This window comes from Bos javanicus, chromosome 13 (assembly GCF_032452875.1).
Source record: "Bos javanicus breed banteng chromosome 13, ARS-OSU_banteng_1.0, whole genome shotgun sequence".
Taxonomy (NCBI): Eukaryota; Metazoa; Chordata; class Mammalia; order Artiodactyla; family Bovidae; genus Bos; species Bos javanicus.
The window spans coordinates 33,570,289-33,592,963 of NC_083880.1; the positions used below are offsets into that span (position 1 = coordinate 33,570,289).

The following is a 22,675-nucleotide window of genomic DNA, read 5'->3' on the forward strand; positions in this document are numbered from 1 at the left end:
ATAATAACTTATTAATTTCCCCTGCACCACTTACAATGTACCATTAAAAAGACTAAACAATTTGTTTTGAAAATTAAATACTTGAATATATTCAAGATCTTTTAGTATGTATAGCCAAATAAAGTCAATTGCTTAGATTTTCAACTGCTGTATATATATATTCAAAGAAGAACAATCCTTATGTTTCTGACTATTTGTAGCTTTTTTCATCAGAAGAAAACTACCACAGCATTTGTCACAGCCAGTCAGATAGTCAGTGTGGTTCTCCTCCAAGGGGTTGGTCAGAAGAGTTGGATGAACGTGGGCATACCTTATATACCAGTGACTATACTAATGAAAAGGTACATTCTTTTTTTCTCATCTAGTTTTCTTGGCAGATTCCTCTCATAAAATTGTTGTGTACTGAAGCTCTAGTAGTATTTTAAAAACTCATGAAAATATTTTCTTATAATTCTGTAGTCCTGTCAGCTGACAGTCTGAAAACTCAGTGTAACTACTGATTCATGGTTTTAAACTGCTTCCAGTTACCATAATTTTTGTGGTGTCAACCTGTTTAAGACAGAATCTTTTTAAGAGTTAGACCCGTTGAGTGTCATTCTGTTTATGCCTCTTCAATAAACATATTTCTTTGTGTTTTTCTTGGCAAATAGTTTTTTGGGAAGTTTTCTCAACATGTCATAATAATCCCCCTCACTTCCTACATTGCTATTTCTTTTATAACCAAGTTATGTAAAACAAAAACCATGAATCTAGTGCTTTATGATTAATTAATTAGTGTGAGAATACTTGCTGTAATTTTATGTGTTTATCATCAGAGAAGGTAATGGTTGGTTGTGCTAGTTTAAAAAATAAAAGCCTTGTGAATAAATGGAAATAGGTTTTTTCACTCCACATTGTTTCTTTAATTATTTAACACTAGAACACATGAAAACAATAATTTTCATTTATTTCACAATCAAGATCATATGTTTTAGTCTTTACTCCTTCATATTTCCGGTATTATATGAAGTTTTGTTGTTGGTGTTACTTAAATTGTATGAATAAGCTGTGTTGGCTACAGCAGGTAATTCTAAGGGTTTGTATGAAGTTTGGATTAAATCGTTTAGTAGTTTCATCCTTAAAGATTGAAGAAAAATTCCCTTTTGTTAATTTCTCAACCTGATTTCAGGGTTGTGTGTCCTTGTGTCCACATACATATATATGTTGTCCGTATATGTATCTTTGTATCTTTATGTTATCCATTTCTTGTGTTGTTAAGTGGTGCTTGGATCACTAGCTTGACACTGGATGAAAGAGAGAAAATAAATTTGCATTTAATATTTAGTTACTTATTTTTATTGAACTTAAAATGCAAGTCTGTTAGTATAAGTTTGTTATATTTCTTTTGGAATGTTTTTGAGCAAATAGAATAAAATTCATAAGAATATCATCTAATACCTATGATTTTATAAGCTTAAGCTCAACTTTATTTGTGTTTAAAATATAACACCTGTTTTGTTTTTATAGTGGCTCAAGCATGTTGACGATCAAGGTAGACAGTATTACTACAGTGCAGATGGATCTCGGTCAGAATGGGAGTTGCCAAAGGTAATAAACCTTAACTCTGAGTTTCTGTGTAAAAATAGCGGATGAAGTAATACCTGAGAATGGTTACAACAGGTTTATTTTAAAATTTTTATTCAGCGCTTAAAAAGCAGCAAGACTAGTTTTTCCATAATTCATTGAGAATCTGTTGCTTTAATTATTCTGTGACATACATTTATAGCTATATAATATTGATAATCCCTATTTAAAAGTTTTTTGACTCAGTTTTCAGTGTTCCTGGATCTAAGATCCCCTTTAAGTGGCAGTAATGCAAAGAGTTCTCTTAAATTTGTTGAGTTTTCTGCAGGAAGTTGGTGTTAAACTTATTTAAAAGAAAAGCAACTCAGTATTCAAGTTTATTCTTGTATGTAGATGTGTGTTATAGTTGAGTCAATCATTAGCAGCATGTAGTAATGAGACCTTCCAGGGTCTCACTGGCTTTCTAAAGATAAATGCTCCAGGGCTGAGTTTATCTAAAGCAGTAGGTTTCAAAATGGTTCTGTACTTACCACTGTTAGTATTAAGATATAAATATATATAAATATTAATGATATCTGAGCAACCATTTACATTTTAATTGGTACCTTATTTTAACATTTTAGAAAAACCTATGAGTAGCAGATGTATCTGTAGTGTCAATTATCAGATAGACATTAGTTTCTAAATAAAATTTTCTTTTTCCCAAAGTAAGTCAATTTAAAGAAAAATATTAGTAGTTTAGAGATACATGGATATAGAAAAAAATCATTAAAAAATATAGTGCAATGGATAGAATAAACTATAGTTAGAGGGACAGGAAGATAACAAATATTAAAATATGGTTAAAGGAGATGGAACGTGGGTGGAAAGTTTCCTGTATGCACAAATGAGGAATTCTCGAAGAAGAAAATGGAAGAAGTGGTAGATAAATAGTATTTTGGAAATATAATTTCTTGGAATTTTCTGAAACTAAAGGAAGGCATCAGTCTTCAACTGGAGCCTTCAATACTGACAGAACACAGAAAAGTAAATACACCTATTGACAAATTTTACTGAGTCCGTGAAACTTCAGTAGAGGGAGACAGTCTTAATAGCCATCAAAGGGTAAAAAGCAAGATTACCTGTGGTGGCAGTTTGCATCACTTGACCCACTCCTCACCCACTGCTGTATCAGTGCTTTTTGCTGTGTATCTTTGTAGTGACCTCTTGCTGTGGATGGGGGCGTATTGTCCTGCTATTACCATGACTGAATATAGTCTAGACATGTGACTTGCTTCCACTGATGGGATGTGAGCAAATGTGTCATAAACATGGTATTGAAAAGGGCTTGTACACCAGGGCTTGCTTTTCCACCTCTGCCTCTGCTGTGAGAGGAATATAGGGTCCTAGGTAGAGTAAATAAATACATTTTAGGAAAATGAACAGTCTCAGAGATCTGTGGGACCATACAGAAGACCTAACATTCATTTCATGAGAATTCCAGAAGGAGTGAAGAAAGAGTGTGAGGCTGAAAAATATTTTCAGAAACAATGTTTGAAAACATCTCAGATTTGATAAAAGACAAACCACCAGATTCACGAAGCTGAGTAAATACCAAACAGTATGGACTCGAAGAAACCCACATCCAGACACACTGTAATCAGATTTCTGAAAACTAAAGACTTCGTCTTCCCCCCCGCTCCAAGAAATATCGTGAAAGCAACTCAGTGAAACCACACAGTACTTTGTGGGGGTAATGATGATTTGAATAACAGAGGATGTCTTATTAGAACCCATGAAGCCAGAAGGAAGTGGTGCAACATTTTACAAATGTGGAAAGAAAAAAATTCATGATTGTATATCCAGCAAAAATATCCTTCAGGCATGAAAGTAAAATAAAGACATTTTCAGATTAAAGTAAACCCAGAGATTTATTACCAACAGTCTTGTTCTCAAAGAATTGCTATCAGAAATCCTTAAAACGGAAGAGAAATGATAAATGAAGAAAACTTGGGACGTTAAAAATGAACAGAGTATAATGGGAAGGCTGAACATCTGAAGACACATTTGTCTTGCGTTTTAAAGGGATATAAGAAGACATTACGTGAACTGTGAACTTCCTGATGTTCAAGCTGGTTTTAAAAAAGGCAGAGGAACCACAGATCAAACTGCCAGCATCTGCTGGATCATGGAAAAAGCAAGAGAGTTCCAGAAAAACATCTATTTCTCCTTTATTGACTATGCCAAAGCCTTTGACTGTGTGGATCACAATAAACTGTGGAAAATTCTGAAAGAGATGGGAATACCAGCCCACCTGACCTGCCTCTTGAGAAATCTATATGCAGGTCAGGAAGCAACAGTTAGAACTGGACATGGACCAACAGACTGGTTCCAAATAGGAAAAGGAGTACATCAAGGCTGTATATTGTCACCCTGCTTATTTAACTTCTATGCAGAGTACCTCATGAGAAACGCTGGGCTGAAAGAAGCACAAGCTGGAATCAAGATTGCCGGGAGAAATATCAATAACCTCAGATATGCAGATGACACCACCCTTATGGCAGAAAGTGAAGAGGAGCTAAAAAGCCTCTTGATGGAAAGAGGAGAGTGAAAAAGTTGGCTTAAAACTCAACATTCAGAAAACGAAGATCATGCATCTGGTCCCATCACTTCATGGGAAATAGATGGGGAAACAGTGGAAACAGTGTCAGACTTTATTTTTGGGGGCTCCAAGATCACTGCAGATGGTGACTGCAGCCATGAAATTAAAAGACGCTTACTCCTTGGAAGGAAAGTTATGACCAACCTAGATAGCATATTCCAAAGCAGAGACATTACTTTGCCAACAAAGGTCTGTCTAGTCAAGGCTGTGGTTTTTCCTGTGGTCATTTATGGATGTGAGAGTTGGACTGTGAAGAAGGCTGAGTGCTGAAGAATTGATGTTTTTGACCTGTGGTGTTGGAGAAGACGCTTGAGAGTCCCTTGGACTGCAAGGAGATCCAACCAGTCCATTCTGAAGGAAATCAGCCCTGGGATTTCTTTGGAAGGAATGATGCGAAAGCTGACACTCAAGTACTTTGGCCACCTCATGTGAATTGTTGACTCATTGGAAAAGACTCTGATGCTGGGAGGGATTGAGGGCAGGAGGAGAAGGGGACAAACAGAGGATGAGATGGCTGGTTGGCATCCCTGACTCAATGGACGAGAGTCTGAGTGAACTCCGGGAGTTGGTGATGGACAGGGAGGCCTGGCGTGCTGTGATTCATGGTGTCGCAAAGAGGCGGACACGACTGAGCAACTGAACTGAACTGAAGAAGATATTCTATGCAAATAGAAATCAAAAGAAAGCTGCAATAGCAATATTCATATCAGACAAAATAGGCTTTAAAATAAAGACAGTTATAAGAGACAGTGGACGCTGCATAAAGATCAAACGATCAATCCAAGAAAAAGATATAACAATTGTAAATATATACATACGCAACATAGGAATATTTCAATATATAAGGCAAATGCGAACAGCCATAAAAGGAGAAATCAACAGTAACATAACAGTAGTGGGGGACTTTAACACCCCACTTTGATCAATGAAGAGATCATCCAGACAGAAAATGAATAAGAAAACATAGGCTTTAAATGACACCCAAGGCTGGATGGGCTTAATTGATATTTATAGAGCATTCCATCCAAAAGCAGCAGAGTACACATTCTCAAATGCACGTAGAGCATTCTCCAGGATTGATCACATGCTGGGCCACAAAGTGTGCCTCAGTAAATTCAAGAAAATTGAAATCGTGTCAGGCATCTTTTCCAGTCACACTGCTTTGAGATTAGGAATCTAACTGCAAGGAAAAAAACTGTAAAAAACACAAACACGTGGAGATTAAACTATATGCTACTAGACAACCAATTGATCACTTAGGAAATCAAAGAGGAAATCAAAAAAATTATATTTGACCTTTAAAAAAATTAGAACATTTCTAAGGTGGAGATGGTATCTAGGACAACTGTATTGTGAAGAGGGGAGAGTAGTGTGACATAATTGTTGGTAAGGTTTCTACATTTCACTTGAAATAGTAAAATTCTGATATTGGTAGATTGGGAGGAATTAAATACATAATTTGTAATACCTAGAGTAAGCACTAAAAAACTGTAATGCAAAATAGACTTAAAGAGCTATAGATTAAATTATATTAGTAAAAACTCAGGATAGTCCATAGGAAGACAGGAAAGGAGAAACAGGCATGATAAACAATATAAAACAAAGCAACAGACTTAAATCCTAACATATAAATAAATTACATTAAATGTAAATGGTTTAAACAGAGCTATTGAATATTTCTGGAAATGATAAAAACCATGACCCAATTATATGTTTCTACAAAAAGATCACTTCAAATGTAATGATATATTACATCATGCTGAAGATTACTTATCATATAGTTTATAGTAAGTCTCATACTTCATGGTGCCATTGCAGAAGCTTTGCCATTAGAATTAGGTCTTAGACTATAACTTTCCTGTCAGTGCTTCTATTCAACAATTAAAAAAAAACAAAGAAGAATTAAGAGACGCAGTTGTTCCTTTTATTATTAGAAAATCAGGAGATTTGCCAAACTTAGAACTGTTACTAGTTCAGCAAGTTTGCTGGATATAAAATCAACCTAAAAACTACCCAATTCTCTAGTAAAAAGTTAATTTGAAAATATGATAGGAATAAAGTTCTTTTTTATATTAGCAGCAGCAACAACGCCAAGAAGAATCCTAAGATTATACCTATAGAAAGTTTGTAAGATCTTAAGAAAATTTCAGAGCAGAATTGAGGGACATAAAAGATGACCTGAAATGATGCGATATACCATTATGATCTTGGGTTGGGATGCTTAACATTGTAACAGTGTCCCCATTGATCTGTAAATTCACTGCATTTCCATTTACTATTCCTGTCTCCACCTTTTTTGTTTTTTTGAATTGATGCTAAATTTTACTTGCAAGCAAAAGTCTATGAAGAACCAAAATATTCCTGAGTAGGGAGAATGTCTACTCAAGAATAGGAGAGGGGTGGGGTCCCTGCTTTAGTGATTAAGTTGTAGGCACATGTGCAGAGAAATAGACCAGCAGAATAGAATAGGAACCTCAGATGTAGCATCACAAATCCCTGGGTAAAGCATGGACTGTACAATAAATATTTCGAAGATTATTGGTTATTCCCAGGGGGGAAAATGAAATAAACATAGATCTTGACTTCTCACCTAATGATTAATTCCAGGTAGATGACAGTTGTAAATGTAATAAGCAAAACTTTAAAGGCTATAGAATGCTGGATCAGAGAATGTCTTTGACTTCAGAGTAGGAAGCATTTCTTCAATAAGACTGTGTAAGGAAAAACTATAAAGGAAAAGATGGACAGATGTGACTACCTACAATCCAGCAGCAGAACACCTTTTAATATTAAAGATACCATACACAAAGGGGAAGAGATGAGCTTTGGGCTCAGAAAAGCTACATTCAATTTGCAAAGCTTACAAAGGCTTAGAAACCAAAATGTATAAAGAACTTGCTGGTTCTTTATGTACACACTAGTGAGAGAGAGAACCTAATTGAAGATAGGCAAAATACATGACTGTCAGGGTAGTGTGTAATTTCCTTGGTGCTGTCTCGTCACAACAAAAATTTGAAGCGATGGACGTTAAAGCCCTAGGTGTGTCACAGTTCTCAGACAGTGTTACAGCTCCGTGTTACAGCTCAGTTTTATTTGGAAAATACATCCTCCAGGCATGAGGGCATGCTGACCCAAAAGCCGCGAAGTAGAGGGGGAGAGAGAGAGAAAGAGAGACGGTGCGCGCGGGAGAGAGACCCCGGGCCCTCTAGCTCCTCTTTTTATATGTTTTTCCTCCCCCTGGGCCTGCCCTATGTAACTTGGGCTAGTCAGGAGTGCTGTTTGTTCTACCTGAGGTCCTCACTGTGGTCCTCAGACCTTCCTTCGTTCTATTTTCGTGGGCTTTTCTCTTCCTTGTCTTTTAGCCACCACCATTCTGGACTCCTTTTTCCTATTCTAACCACCTAACATGACTAAGCCATATGGAGGAAAGGAAATTCATGAAATAAGTATTTGAAAAGAATTTCCACGTCACCAGGAGAATGAAAGCAATGAAGTAACATTATACATAAGTATATACATTTATTTTCTATACACAAATGCATATAAATTGAACAGTACCAAGTAAGGCAGTGGAGAGTATTATATTCTGCTGGTGGAGTGCTGTCAGTACCCCACCGTTCAGAAGGTTAAATTGTGCTGTCTGTGAAACTGCTAGGTGGCGTTTCACTGGGCTCCAGAGATCTCTGGTCCTTTGTATCTCAGCACAAAAAGAATTCAGCAAGAGGCAAAGTAGTGGATAAGATGTGACTATTAGAGTAAGACACTTGTGGGGCTTACAAGTGGGTGGGTGAGAGAGTGACAAATGCTGAGAACTTACTGGGTTGCAGTTTTATAATCAAAGGAAAAGTAGGGAAGGGCAAAAGACCATCTGTCTCATTCTTGAGTAGACATCATGCTTTCATCATCAGCTCCTCCTCCAGATGGGGCAGGGGAGTTTTGTCCCTGCCTGGTCAAGCCAGGGCTGTCATGCTGCTGTGGAAAAATTACTTCAGGTCTCAGTACAATGAGGGTCTTTCACTTTGGAGTGTCACCTTTCCATAAATCACTGTTTTCTTTATTCAGGCAGAAAGCATGTCCTAGGTATCGTTAACTTAGTTCACTAGGCAGGATGTGGGTCTCATGCCAGCATTGTTTTATTGTTTGGGGGCATGTCTCAGGCTTCGGTTGCATGGGTTTTGCCGCTAAGCAAGCCTGCTTGGTTTTGTGGTTAAGCAAGCCTGCTTTCTTCAGTGATCATTAACGTATTGTGGTCTTCCAGAGCCCCCTAAAGTTCCTCTCTATCTACACTCCTCAAATGGTATTTCTGAGCTATTTGATTATCCTACTCTACCCCTATCATCCACATACAAGGTAGTGTTATGAGGAAGTGAAGTATAAATGAATTTGAGCTGCAAACTCACCAACATGGATTTAGTTTTTTGTTGTTGTTGTTGTTTTTTAATAAAAAGATTATTGAGTGAAAAACCAAATGGAAGATTGATATGTGTGATATAATTCCATTTATATAAAATTTAAAAGCCCACAAATAATACGTAGTTATGCTGCTGCTAAGTCACGTCAGTCGTGTCTGACTCTGTGTGACCCCATAGACGGCAGCCCACCAGGCTCCCCCGTCCCTGGGATTCTCCAGGCAAGAATACTGGAGTGGGTTGCCATTTCCTTCTGCAGGGGATCTTCCAGACCCCGGCATCGATCCAAGGTGTCCGGCGTTGCAAGGCAGATTCTTTACTTTCTGAGCCACCAGGGAAGCCCTTGCTGGGGAGGGGAAGAGGAACGGAATCTAAAAAATGTGCTCAGGGCACCCTCATATTTTATTTCTCTATTAATCAGAAAGTTACCTGTCTTAGTTATGTTGGAGCTCAGTGGTGGGTTTTTACTATAGTTGCTATTCTCTTGTATGTTTGAAATTATTCAAATAAAAATGCAATTAAAATTCTTAAAAGAGGTGTTTTTTAAGATTTTTTAAATGTAAAGTTTTAGTCATCTTGTTCAACTAGATGTGTTTGTGTGTGTATTTTAACTGTGGTGTCGTCTTACTTTTCTAAAATTACGTGACACTTTATTTTTGTCTTCTGTCTACATTAGATTTTATATCACATTTTATTTATGCTTTATTTGCTTTTATGAACATACGATTGCCTAGTAAAACTGTCAACACCTTTAAAATGGTGATTATTACCCAGTTTAATTTTACATTGTTTTTGTTGCCCTGCTAAAAGGATTTCTAAACAGTTGTGGTAATTATAAAGTTCAAAAGCTAGGGTAGATATCCATTAAAGTTCATAACACAAGCTACACACAACTGCACATTTTAATTGTTCCTAACAATGATTGTATTGAAGTGATAATACAACTCTACTTAATAACTGGGTTTCTGCACTTAAGAAATTTATTTCACAGAATTTCTTGGGGGGAAGCCTTTAATCTTCATCTTTGTTCATTCTATAAATGATCCTTTTGTGAACTTGTGTAACAGATTTTAAGATTGCTGTTTGTTAGGCAACAGTGAGTGAAAAACATATACCCATGTGACTGCCTGGCTTTGGCAAATTCTGATGTGAAAAATGAAGTAACAGCTTTGGGAAATAGTTTGGAGGGCCTGCATGGACTCATTTTGGAAAGGGAAGAAATGACATACTGTGGAGAAAGATGTTGGAAGGTTTTTTTAAAATAATAAAAACAGTATAAATTATGTATTATTGAAATTTAATAAGATAAAATAATTTCACTGAAATTACAAAGAGTCATTAAAATTTAAGATTTACTGGGGTTTTTTGAGAAGTAGGTATTAGGAATACTTTGGTGTCAGGAGAAGAATGTATCCCTTAAAAATAGATGAATTTTCTTTTGTCATTTTATTGTAATTTATTATTTATAATATATTAAAACTGCCTGTATGAAACAGCATAACTCTTAAACCTCACATTTCTCAAATGTTTATGCCTGGTGGTCTACTTGACATTTCAAACATTGCAAGACTTAGAATCTTATTAATAATGTGTTCTTAATTTTATATGTAGTTTTTTATTGGCAGTTACTACTTATCCTTTGTGAGGAGGGCATGACGACCCACTGCAGTGGGGAATCCCCGTGGACAGAGGAGCCTGGTGGGCTACAGTCCATGGGGTCGAAAAGTGTGGGACGTAACTGACCGACTAAGCACAGCACTTATCCTTTGTACACAACTGATATATTCACGATTGGTGTCTGGCACTAGTACGGTCACTACTGTTTGACTTGGTTGCATTTTACCACTTCAGAGAAATAAATAGTAGTGTACTTGGCCTATAAAAGGAAAGTAAAAGTAAAAACAAAAAGCCCTTTAAAATGTGAATATACTATTGTGTGGAGAAGGCAATGGCACCCCACTCCAGTACTCTTGCCTGGAAAATCCCATGGATGGAGGAGCCTGGTGGGCTGCAGTCCATGAGGTCGCTAAGAGTCAGACACAACTGAGCGACTTCACTTTGACTTTTCACTTTCATGCATTGGAGAAGGAAATGGCAACCCACTCCAGTGTTATTACCTGGAGAATCCCAGGGACGGGGGACCCTGGTGGGCTTCCGTCTATGGGGTCGCACAGAGTCAGACATGACTGAAGCAACTTAGCAGCAGCAGCAGCAGCAACGTACTGTTGTGTATGAAAGCATCATTTTAAAAACATAAGCCAATAACTGAATTCATGTGGATTTTCAGAGTAGAAGGAACTTTAAAAAATTAATTAGTCTGGTGATCTCATTTTACAAATCATAATAACTAATATTTATTGAGACCCTATCAGGGCAACATTTAGCACTTTTTATATGCTATTTAACCCTCTGCTTCTGTTGTATCTGTTTTACAGTGAATGCAATTTAGACTTGGGGATATTAAGTGTTTTGCCAAAAATAACATGAACTCGGTCTCTCCAACACCCAAGTGTGTGAACTTGTGCCAGGTGCTGGTCAGAGATGAGTGAACTCCTTTTAGTGTCACCTGGTGAGCTTTGCCTGATGCCACGTGTCACTCGGAGCCAGCATGTTTAGATTCCACTTTTGTTTCTATTATTTATGAGGTGTAATTTGTTTTCTTTAGTACAACGCTTCATCTCAGCAGCAAAGAGAAATTATTAAAAGTAGGAGTCTGGACAGGCGGCTGCAAGAACCAATAGTATTGTCAAAGTGGAGACATAGCACCATTGTGCTGGACGCCAATGACAAGGTAGGACATTCTGAGAAAATAAATCTGTTGAGAACTCGGGCAAGTTCTTTATGCTTTATTTTCTTCTTTGTTGAGTCTCATACCTTGGTGGTGACTGTTTTATTGCATGCCATATCTGTTTGTCCCAGAGTGGGGATTGGTTTTGAAGTTTTCTGGTTTTTGACTTATGGCATAATGATGTATGTATACCTGATAACATTTGGGCCTGGTGGGTGATAGATTTTTTTCATAATCTCATTTTAAATTCACACATCATTATTGTTTGTCTTCAGTTTCTAAGAGATTTAATGGTAAAGACATTTAATTAACTTTCCCATCCCAGGAAGATTGAAAGCCTGCTCCTCCTGTTTCCCTAACAGCTCTCTGCTCAAAGTGCTTCTGAGAAGTCTTGTTCTCTGTTTGAAATAGGGAGTGGATTTTGATGCAAACATGAGATTGGAAAAGCGGTAGAATTTTTAACTTCCTTGTGAGTTACATCTTTACCTTGTGACCTCAAGTCCGGTGATAGAATAGGAACTTACTACAGATTTGTAGACATCAGACATACTGATGTTAAAGTGGTGCTGATGAAGTGAGAGTGGCAGTAACACCCTAAAACTGAAATATTTGGCACTGGGGACTCTCTATTTTACCAACAGGATTCTCCTTCGGCATAGTTAATAGGTTTCCTGCATTTGCAGGCACGTTAGTGAAAGCAGGAGGCCCTCTCCTGAGGCATATTTCTCTGTGTTTGGATACTTTCAGTCCTAAATTCATTTTTAAATTGTCTCTATCAGTCAGTCAAATAAGTACTTCTAATTTCTATTTGTAAGGATATTAGGTGGTAGAGTGTAGAGGGCATATTAAAGGAATGAAATTCTGGAGTCTGTGCTATTGAAGGCTTGGAAATATATTAGAATTTAAGTTAACCTATATAGGTAAGAGTCCTAGAGATTTTATTAATAATAGAAAAATTCATTTAACTATAAGAACCAGATTACACTTCATTGTATACAAAAAACTCCTGTACTGTATGTGATGAATGCTCTAATGCCCAAGCTATGGTTGAACCAACTCTATTGCATCATCCAGTGAACTCTAGAATAAAAAGGATGCTTTTTTTGCTGGTGTAGACTTAAAATTTCTTACCTCTTTGTAATCTTTCTTGAGATTCATTTTCAGTATATTATTAGAATAACATGTGGAGTTCTTATTTCATATCCTTTTTTATCTAATTGTTTCAGAATATGATAACGTGATTTTCTTGAGACTAGACTTATTTTTGTAGAAATGGCTTTTTCCCCTCTACCTTTATAAATGGGAATCTTAGATAATTATTTCATCAGATAAACTCTGTTACTTATCATCATCTTCTAGTATATATGTTTTTAAGATTCAAGATTATAAAAGAGGGGCTATACCAGAACAACCTGGTGGACTAATACAAGGGGTAAAATCTGCATAACTTGAAAAGTAATCATAGAAACCTAATACTGTGTGGCAAATGTTGTTACAATGCTATAGGTCCTAATTCAGTTGCCAGACAACCTTGAAGGAAGTAGGTGAGGGTATGTAGTTACCACTCATTTTATTCAGTTACTTATTTTCTAGTTTATGGGTCATCAAATCTTCCCTCTTTTTCTCACACTGTTTTAATATTAAGCACTCTTTGAGAAGTCAAGAAGTGGAAAAGCAAAACTTCTGAAGCTGTCGAAAAAAATACTTAAATGAGGCTAAACTGTCATTTGGACATTAAATGTAATTTCTTTTTATAAAGAAATATTTGACATGATTTTAATGTTTTCTCTATATGTAGGCCTTGGATGTTTGCTTTTAAGGTTGTCCCTTCAAAAATTCTTCCTGTAAAATTTCACTGCTGCCTAGTTTCTGTATTTACAAATTGTATAGGTTATGAACCTGAAGACTTTTTTCCAAGTAAATGGATGTTGAATTAACGGTTTTGTATTGTGATTTAATAAAAATTCCCAGGCTCATCACCAGTATTTTATCCAGTTTCATAAGTATAGAAAAGTAGATGATACAGATGTGAAGATGAATGTCCAGAGAAATTATCTGGCTTTATCGGAAAGTTAATAATAGATGTTGGCATATGATTTTCCTAATTCTCTTTTCCTGAAATTATTCAAAGCTTCTAGGAGAACAGAGAACATTTAAATGGAACTTGGCTGTTGGTACCAATAAAATGTTTCTTTGGTCCTATCCTCCATGAATAGTGTTACAAATACCTGAGGTAGAAATCACATACCATTCTAATATTGACAAAGCAGAATTTCTTTCAGAATGCACATTATTGGTTTCCTTCTATTATACTCTTGTAGGCTTAGATTTTAAAATATTCCTTTTTTTTCGGGTGAGTTATTAATCTGTAAATCTGAGGTTTCTTCTTTGCATACTAAAAAAAATCTTTGTTTATTTCTAATAACTGGGGTTAGCTATAAATTATATTAAATATTAATAGCAGTTTAATTAAATACAAGTTCTCATTCTGGCAGTTGCCAAGTAGTTCCTGTGAGTGTTCTGTGCCAAATCCTACCAGGATTCACACCAAGAGCAAATTAACATGTTGACTGTTAACATTTTTATCCACAAATGTGCAGATTTTATTTATTTTAAATATGGTTAATTTAAGCTGATGCAGCATCATGATTTTAAGGCAGCATGCCTCATTTCTTTTGAGTAATCCTGTATATGATATTTAAGTTTATAGTAATTGGTACAAAATATGCCATATTTTATAAACTTTATGACATCTGTAGTTTTCACATCTGTACCATATTAGTTTCATAGCTAAATATAGAAGGGAAGTAACTAGGAAAAAATTTTTCTCAGCCTCCCTTATTAAGCTCTCCTTCTATGAGTAGAGGGAGAAATACAATTATATGAAATAGAGTAACATTTTTCATTACTTATTTTTTGTAGGAATCTCCATCTGCCTCAAAACCCTGCTATCCTGAACATGAGTCTTCTCCCTCTTCACCAAAGCACCAAGATACAGTTAGTATGATAGCAGCAAGTAGAAAATATAGTCCAATTATTTCAATCAGTTTCAGCAAATTAATTTTCTCTTAAGTGTAATGTTTAAATATCTCTTGAGCTTCTATAAAATTTCATTGGTCTCTCAAAAAATAACCAGATAATAGGTTTAAATTAAAAATTAAATTAATTAAATTTTTAATTAATTAAAAATTAATTAAATTTTACTGATTTAAAAATTCTCTGCTTTGTGCAAAATATGGTACCTTCATGATCAACTTGTATACCATATTTATAAGGGATGAATTTATGTTTGGCTTTTGAACATAAATGTTAAAGTCCCTGGAGAATACTATCAAGTTTACACATTACCCTTTCTTCCTCAGGCCAACAATCCAAAGGTAAGAAGCACCCTCCTCCTTATTAACGAGCTTAGATACCCTTTTCCCTTCTAAACCGTCAGATGCATCACCCAGCCTATGCCAGGTAATATTGGCAGTACCTAACTCAACCTGAGGTTTCTCCTAAGCTTGGAAAACCGCCGGTGACTTCTCTTCAGTCTTAACGATGGAGAAATTCTACTTGACCTCAATGTTTGCAGGACCTCCCTCCCCAAGTCTTCCTGCATTTTGCTGCTCCTCCTCTTCCCCTCCAGTGGCTCCATTTCCTTTCAGAAAGGGGGACTAAACTCTATGTTGAGGTCTGCGAGGCTGTGCCTGTCCTGGGTCCTCAGCCCCGCTCACTTGTTCTCACTGCCCTCTGGCTCTTCAGCTCCAGGGCCTTCACGTACTGAAACCCGTGTCCCTCATATCTTTGTCCAGTCAACTTCTAGGTCATTCCTTAGAGCTTGGTTCAGACTCAGAATTTTATTCTAATCCTCTAGATTTGGTCAGATTTCCCTGTAGTGGATTTCCCTGGTGGCTCAGTAAAGGATCTCCCTGTAATGCAGGAGATCTGGGTTCAATCGCTGGGTCGGGAAGATCTCCTGGAGAAGGGAATGGCTACCCATTCCAGTAGTCTTGCCTGGGAAATTCCATGGACAGAGCGTGGCGGGCAGCAGTCCATGGGGTCACAAAAAGTCGGACAGGACTGAGCCACTATCATTTTCACTTTCATACTTTCCCTGTAGTCCTCTTCATAGCATTTAAGTATATGTTATTTGATTCCATAAAATAGAGCAACTCTTTTCATTTCTTATTTCTTGTAGGAGCTTCCAACCCTTAGTTAATGTCTTCCCCACTAGACAAAGGAAAGCTTTCTTAGAGCAGAACCAGAGTACTCAGTGCAGTAGAGTTTTGCTGTTCCAGGGAGTTTTGCCGAATGAAGAAATAAAATTTGTAAAGTTTTTTAAAAAACAAACTTTCATTGTTATTTCCTTAATTTTAAGGAATAAACTTTATTAGGATACTTCTGATTTCCTAGGGACCCAGATTTTCACAGATGGTGCTTTCCTTTTACAGGCTCTTCCTCCCTTCCCTGAGCAAGTCTGGTCTTTTGATTCGTCTAACATGTTGTCCACCTGTCCTTCTGATGTTGCTCAGAAGGTTTCATTGCCTACCGTGCTCCTTGGCTTCTCTGCACCTACAGTTAATCCTGAGCTGACTTGGAGGAGGACTCTGTAGGTCCTGCCCCCACTAACCTCAGCATAACAGTTCTCTGAGTTGCAAGTCATTGACTGCATCCATGGAGTGAAAGTTACCTTGTGTTCCCCCATCTGCCTGCTGAGAGTTTAAACTGCAAAGGGACTCATAGGGATAGATAGGGGCTGTTTTCTCCTTTTTTCTTTTACATTGTTTAACACAGTCCTGGGTACGTAAACATCAAATAAAGATAAAAGTAAATGTGATTTTAGTGGTTTTGTCAAGAATTATTGTATGAACCTAAGGTACTGTTACTACAGTATCTTAATTTATCCATCTATCTAGAAAAAGGAAAACCGTTTTAAACTTAAGTATGGGTAATGTATAACTTCTAAGAAGACCTTTTATAAATTATTTATATTTTGGTAAAAGGGAATTTCTAGGTAATCCTAGAAACATGAGTTTATAAATGTCCCACGTAGGTTACAAAGGACTGTTTGCAGCTTTTTCCCCCAGGCAGTTATCCTTTCTCAAGGGTTTGCCAAGCACCCTGACCGTCTGGACTCAGGGTCCCCTCTCATGGCTGTGGCAGGGAACTACCTCACCAGGATTCTGTTTCGTTGTATATTTGCTTGCATGTGGGAAAAAAAAAAACACAACTCTTAATTCTGCCTAAGGCTATTCTGTTTTCTCATAAGTGTAGAGTGTCCTTCCCCCCATCCCCCAGTTCAGCACCCTCCAACCGCCCCCACGCCCAGAGGCTTCTGTCCCCTGAATATCTTCCTCAGCCTCTGCTCCCTGTCCTCCACTCGTACTGTTTGAACTGAGTCTTTTACCTGTCTTTCCCACTCTTACCCAGTTAATATGAGCAAATATTTTCTTAGTTCTTTGACTTAAAATCTGGTTGGCATAAAGCCTTAGTGGTAAGAAAAAAGAAGCTACAAATGTAGAAATGAAACTGACACTGTTAGTGTTAGTTACTTGGTGTCATCTTTAAATCTCTGCAAATTGCCCAGCTACCTCTCAAATCTCTTTTTTTTTTTTAAATTAAAACTGTATTGAAATATAACTAACATACTGTACCATTCACCCATTTAAACTGTACAGTTTGGTGGTTGTTAGTATTAATATATTCAGATACATGCAACTATTGTTACACTTATTTAGAATATCTTCATCACCTTGAAAAGAAGTACTCATCTGTCATGACCCCTTCTACCTCCACACTCCATCAAGCCCTAAGCAGCCAGTAATTACTTTATATCTCACTAGATTTGCCTGTTCTGGTCCTTTCATATGAATAGAATCATATAATACGTGGTCTTTTTTTACAAGCTTTGTTCACTTGCATATAATGTCTTCATTCCGTCTCTTCTAATCAAAGCAGATTAAAATTTCATCCATTAATACAAATTTTAAACATGTTCATTTTTTTGTTGTTCTTTCCAGTTTTCAAATACATTGTTTTTCATAGTCACCTGAAGTCCTTTTTAGAAATAGGTAGTCTATACATCTTTTAAAAAATTAATAATATTTCTCTACAGTATGACTAGAGCATGGATTCAGTAGGATTTTGTAGGCTGATCTAAAGACCTAATCTCTATTTGTCCCAATGTACCTATGAAAATATGCATTTTAAAGTTTTCAGTTACTAAATAGTGAATACAATTTTGAATATATAATTTGGAAACAAGCTTTGACCTTATGTTCTCAAATAATGGTATTAAAGTGCTTGATCCACTTTGGAGCAAAGGACATTTCAACACGTTCTTTAACAAGTGTGTTTAGTGGACAGATTATCTTAATTTTTTTCCATTGAACATGATTTAGACATTAATTTTTTTTAAATAAAACTGGTTCTTTAAACATTTTTTTAATCTAGGTGAAACTCACTTAACATAAAATTAGTCATTAACTATTTTAAAGTTTGTAATTCAGTGGCTTTAGTGTATTTACAATATGTGCCTAGTTTTAGGATGCTTTCATCAGGAGACCCCTACCCATCAAGCAGTCACTGTACATTTCCCTGCCCCTTCTCCCGTCCCCGCAGTAAGCTCTAGTTTGAAGATCTGTATGGATTTACCTGTCCTGGAAGTTTCATTACAGTGGTTCTTTTTTGACATTATATTCTTCCTCTGTGTGGAAAGAATCTTTTTATTACATTATTATAAGATGATTAACTGAAGATAAAAGTTTTCTTGGGAGATATTGATTTTGATATTAATAGTTATTACCCAAAATTGGGAAATGTTTACTTTACTAAATGAATGCAAAATCAGTTACAAATTCTGGAGCCTGCAAAGAGGTTATGAACCTGTGGAAGTTTTCCCAGATTACTCAACGGAACAAATATTTGCTTGTTTTCTTGCCTTATTAGGTTAAGACAATCTTATTACAGTCTTTTTGGTTCAACCTTAACCAATTTTACTAGTTCTTATTAAAACTTTCCTGCTTATTTTCAACTTGAAGTTTCCTTTGGAAACTTTGGAGTATCAGCATATTTAGACTAAGAAATATTTGTGTGTGAGTATGGACAGTTTTTAGAGGGCTAAGAAATATTTGTGTGAGTATGGACAGATTTTAGAGGACCTAACAAAGTTTTTATGAAGTTATTTTAGTAAGCTACACAAACACATTGATGGACTTTGATCCTAAGTGGAGAAAAGTACACCAAATAGTATGAAAAATCTGTCTAAATTCCTTTTTCCAAAGCTCACACCTGGATAGTCAAACCTGTATCCTCCTGCTCATCACTTTTATGTCAGATGCAGAACTTCAGTGTTTAAGAGCTAAAGCTTTATTTTCTCCATCACTGACCTTCTCTTACATTTCTTTTTTTAATGCCTTCTTTTATTATTAAATTTTATTTTTTGGCTGTACCACACAGCATTCAGGATCTTAACTTCCTGACCAGGGATCAAACCCACACCCCCTGCAGTGGAAGAGAGGAGTTATTTGTTTGTTTTTGGCTGCGCTGGGTCTTTGTTGCTCTGCACAGGCTTTCTCTAGTTGCAGTGCGCAGGAGCTACTCTAGTTGCAGTGCGCCAGCTTCCCACTGTGGTGGCTTCTCTTGTTTTGGGGCACAGGCTCTAGGTGCACGGGCTCCTACTGTTGTGGCATGCAGGATCTGCGTTGTGGCATGCAGGATCTGCATTGCGGCATGCGGGATCTTCTTTGTTGCTCTGTGGCACGTGGGGGTCTTCCTGAACCAGGAATGTAACCCATGTGCCCTGCGTTGGCAGGTGAATTCTTAACCACTGGACTCAGGGAAGTCCCTCTCTTACATTTCTTAGTAGTGTGATAGCACAACTACTTTGTTCTTTAATTACTGACCTTCCATCACTGACCTTCTCTTATATTTCTTTTCTTAATGCCCTCTTTTATTTTATTTAATTTTATTTTTTGGCCGCACCACACAGCTACTTTGTGGGTTAATTACTTCAATAAATATATATTGAGCCCCAGGTTGCTGCTAGCCACTGTGCTGGGTGCTGTCATACAGCGATGAGCACAGCAGATCTAGTTCCAGCATACAGCCTGATAGAGGGTGAGTAAATTATATGTAATACTGCTTTGCATTAAATGCAACACAGTAGGTGAACGAGGGGCCATAGTCATAGGTGGAGGAGCTCCTACTTGAGGGGTTGGGAAAGCTCCTCTAGAGAATGCCTGGTGGTCCTGTGGTAAGACCCTATGCATCCAATGCAGGAGGGACAGATTCAGTCCCTGGTCGGGGAATTAAAATCCCACATGCTGCTTGTCGCTGCCAAAAAGTGAAAAACAACAACAAAGAGCGTTCTTGACGCTGAGGGACCCCCCTCTACCCAGCTGCTCGAGCTTGGGAGATTCCCAGCTCTTCCCTCTTCCCATCCCTGTCAGCTCTGTCTTCTGAATCATTCTCACATTTGGCCCCTGTTCACTCCTTCACTGGAGAAGGGAATGGCAACCCACTCCAGTATTCTTGCCTGGAGAATTCCATGGACAGAGGAGTCTGATGGGCTACAGTCCACAGGATGGGCTACAGTCCACAGGGTCGCAAAGAGTTGGACACGACTGAGTGACTAACACTTTGACTCGCTTACTGCCCTGGTCCAGGCCTGAGCGTCTCTTGTGGTAACTAGGAGTGTTCCGCTTGAGTCCATTGTCACCTGCGTCTGCTTCATTCTCTCCACTGCCTTTGTTTCTTGCTACTTCTCCACCTCAGTACGTGGAGAGAACTTACAGCTCTTGCAGCTGATGCTCCTTTGGCCTCTGTGGCCTCACCGGTTTGTCATCTCCACCCGCTGTGTTTCCATCTAGCTCCTCCTGGTCCTCAGTCTCTAGGAAGCTGCTCTGACCCCCTTCCTTCCTCACAGGGGGAGTTAGGGGTGCCTTTCTCACTGCACTTCTCGTTGGTGTGGTCATTGCTTTGCACCTGTATGCTTTGAATGTGGCAGATTTTGTTCTTACGTTCACGTTGAGTGCTTGCTCCTTAGAGCGTTAGTGCTTGGGTCTTGGTCCCTGTGAGAATTTCCTGGGTACTCTGGGCCCTGCCCTTGAACGATGTCTGCACAGGCACAGTTTTGTGCAGTATCGGTCCATTCACAGCTCAGGTAAGAATCCCTGATCCAGAGTGTTTTTTCATCCCTCAGGCTCTGGCCATCTGTCACTGCTGCTGTCCCTTCCGTTTCTCTTCCTGTTTTGATGCTGGCATTTCCGTCGTGTCTCTGCTTGTTCACCCACACTGTTCCAGCTTTGGCGTTTTTAGTAGGCTTATTCCTGCTCCTGTGCTTACACAACCAGGGCCCATCCTTTCAGATTAATGTTACTTAGTTTCTGGATCATTGAAAGTTTTTTTTCCCCCCTTCTCTGCATTCTGAAATAGGGAATGTTCTTAATGTCCTGTGCATGCTTTTAACTGTGTAATTGATGTTTTTACTGAGAGGCAATAGAGAGTTCTTACAAAAAGAATCAGACTTGGCATATCTAAGGAGAGCCAACCTTAAGCTTTGTGAAAAAAATTTCATTAGTGTGGATATTTCCCAAGTTCCCAGTGTACAAAAGTGATTAATAGAACAGTTAGTCAGCTTTGTCTATAGATGTGACTTTTTCTTATCAGACCAGGGAAATATTATCTTTTAGACATTAGTGAGAAAATACTCAATATTTATCTCCTGTACAAGAAAAATTTGGTTGTTTTTCCTAATTAAAGTACATTGAGAACATAGCTGAGGTATGAGTCAAATAGTTAGAAGTAAATTCTGAATTGGGAGTCTTTTTTCCCTGTGTGTGTATATCATATGTATGTTTCAGTTGAAATAAAATTGACTGCTTTGTCCTGTGTGTACAGTGCTCATTAATGCTGATGATTGCTATAGGCATTAACTCATTTTGATTAAATTGATTTGAATATAGGAGGCGAGAGCAGTGAGAAGCCCTTCTTCAGTCCCACCTGGAAGGATGTTAAGATGATATTTAACTTGAGCACAGTGGCTTTTGCCTTCCTAGGGTGTGATGGTAAAGCTGCGTAACTGGGTTTTACATCGACTGACTAATAGGTGTAGTTAGTCTAGAGCCCAGTTCACCATGTGATCATATGTTTAATGGAGCATGTAGTGAATTCTTTATGCCACATTAAGGCCAATTCTATGCAGAGTACCAGTTACTTTATTAAATACAGTCACTGCATTTGTTTCACCTGGTTATTTTTATATTCTGACAAAGTGGGTATCTTAAATAATTTTCAGACTATAATGTTGTACAGTGACAACAGAATAAATAATTCCTTTTCTTGTGATATTTATCCTTATAGCATTGTATCCCTTGCTTTGAACAGAAAGTCATAAATCACTTTTCCAGTGCTGACTTGTAGCATTCATATGGAAATCTAGTTTGACTTTACCTTATGGCTGCTGTTACTTGAGAAGACCAAGTGCTTAATTATAAAAATAACTGAAAATAATTTTTTTAACTGAAAATAACTTTACAGAAGTATTAGAAAATTGTATTTTTAACATATTATACAACTAAACATATTACTACTGACTAATCTTTTCTTTTAAGCTAATATTAGAGTACCAGATCATTTTGATTCAGTTGTATGTAAGAATTTAGACTTCATTGCCTATATGAATGATGTATAAACAGTAATACCTCTGTTCCATACCATAGGGTCAAGAGAAATATGGATTATTAAATGTAACAAAAATTACTGAAAATGGAAAAAAGGTTCGGTAAGTACACAAATCATTAATGATATTTTTTATCTGATTGATATAAATAAAAACTATATAAATTATATTCTAGTAGAAGTGATTAACAGTTTCAAAGCATTTCAGATGTATTTTCTAATACTATATATATATATAAAAGATTGTTAGGAAGTGTAGCAAAAATTTTCTTTATCTTGACACATTTCTTAGGGTAAGGTTAAATTCAGAAATGATAAGGCAGGTGATTCAGAGCAACCATTAGCTTTATTAAAATTTTTTTTAATAAGTAATGAATGCACATGGAAAAACACAAAGGTATACAGAAGAGTCAAATCCAGTTACCAGCCATGAGTTCCCTCCCCAGAGACAACCAGTTAGGTCTAGTGAGATGTACTGTTTTCCATCAGAGATAGAATGAATATATATATATATATATATACACACACACACACCCCCCACACACACAGAAACACACATAGGTTACTTTTAACAATCTTTTAACAATTTATCTTGGAGGTGGTTCTGTT

At 37.2% G+C, this 22,675-nt stretch overlaps 1 protein-coding gene across 14 annotated transcripts in view; it reads left to right on the forward strand.

Annotated features, from left to right (window-relative positions):
* Positions 1-22,675, forward strand: part of ARHGAP12 (Rho GTPase activating protein 12) — a 118,096-nt gene that overhangs the window by 67,056 nt on the left and 28,365 nt on the right. For 7 of the 14 annotated variants that reach the window (XM_061436192.1, XM_061436190.1, XM_061436197.1 and 4 more), the window contains 5 exons: positions 201-341; positions 1,507-1,587; positions 11,279-11,404; positions 14,324-14,398; positions 22,108-22,169. In XM_061436192.1, the coding sequence (XP_061292176.1) occupies positions 201-341; positions 1,507-1,587; positions 11,279-11,404; positions 14,324-14,398; positions 22,108-22,169 (485 nt within the window). The remainder of the gene's footprint in view (positions 1-200; positions 342-1,506; positions 1,588-11,278; positions 11,405-14,323; positions 14,399-22,107; positions 22,170-22,675) is intronic. The other 7 variants (XM_061436202.1, XM_061436204.1, XM_061436203.1 and 4 more) reach the window with 3 other exon arrangements.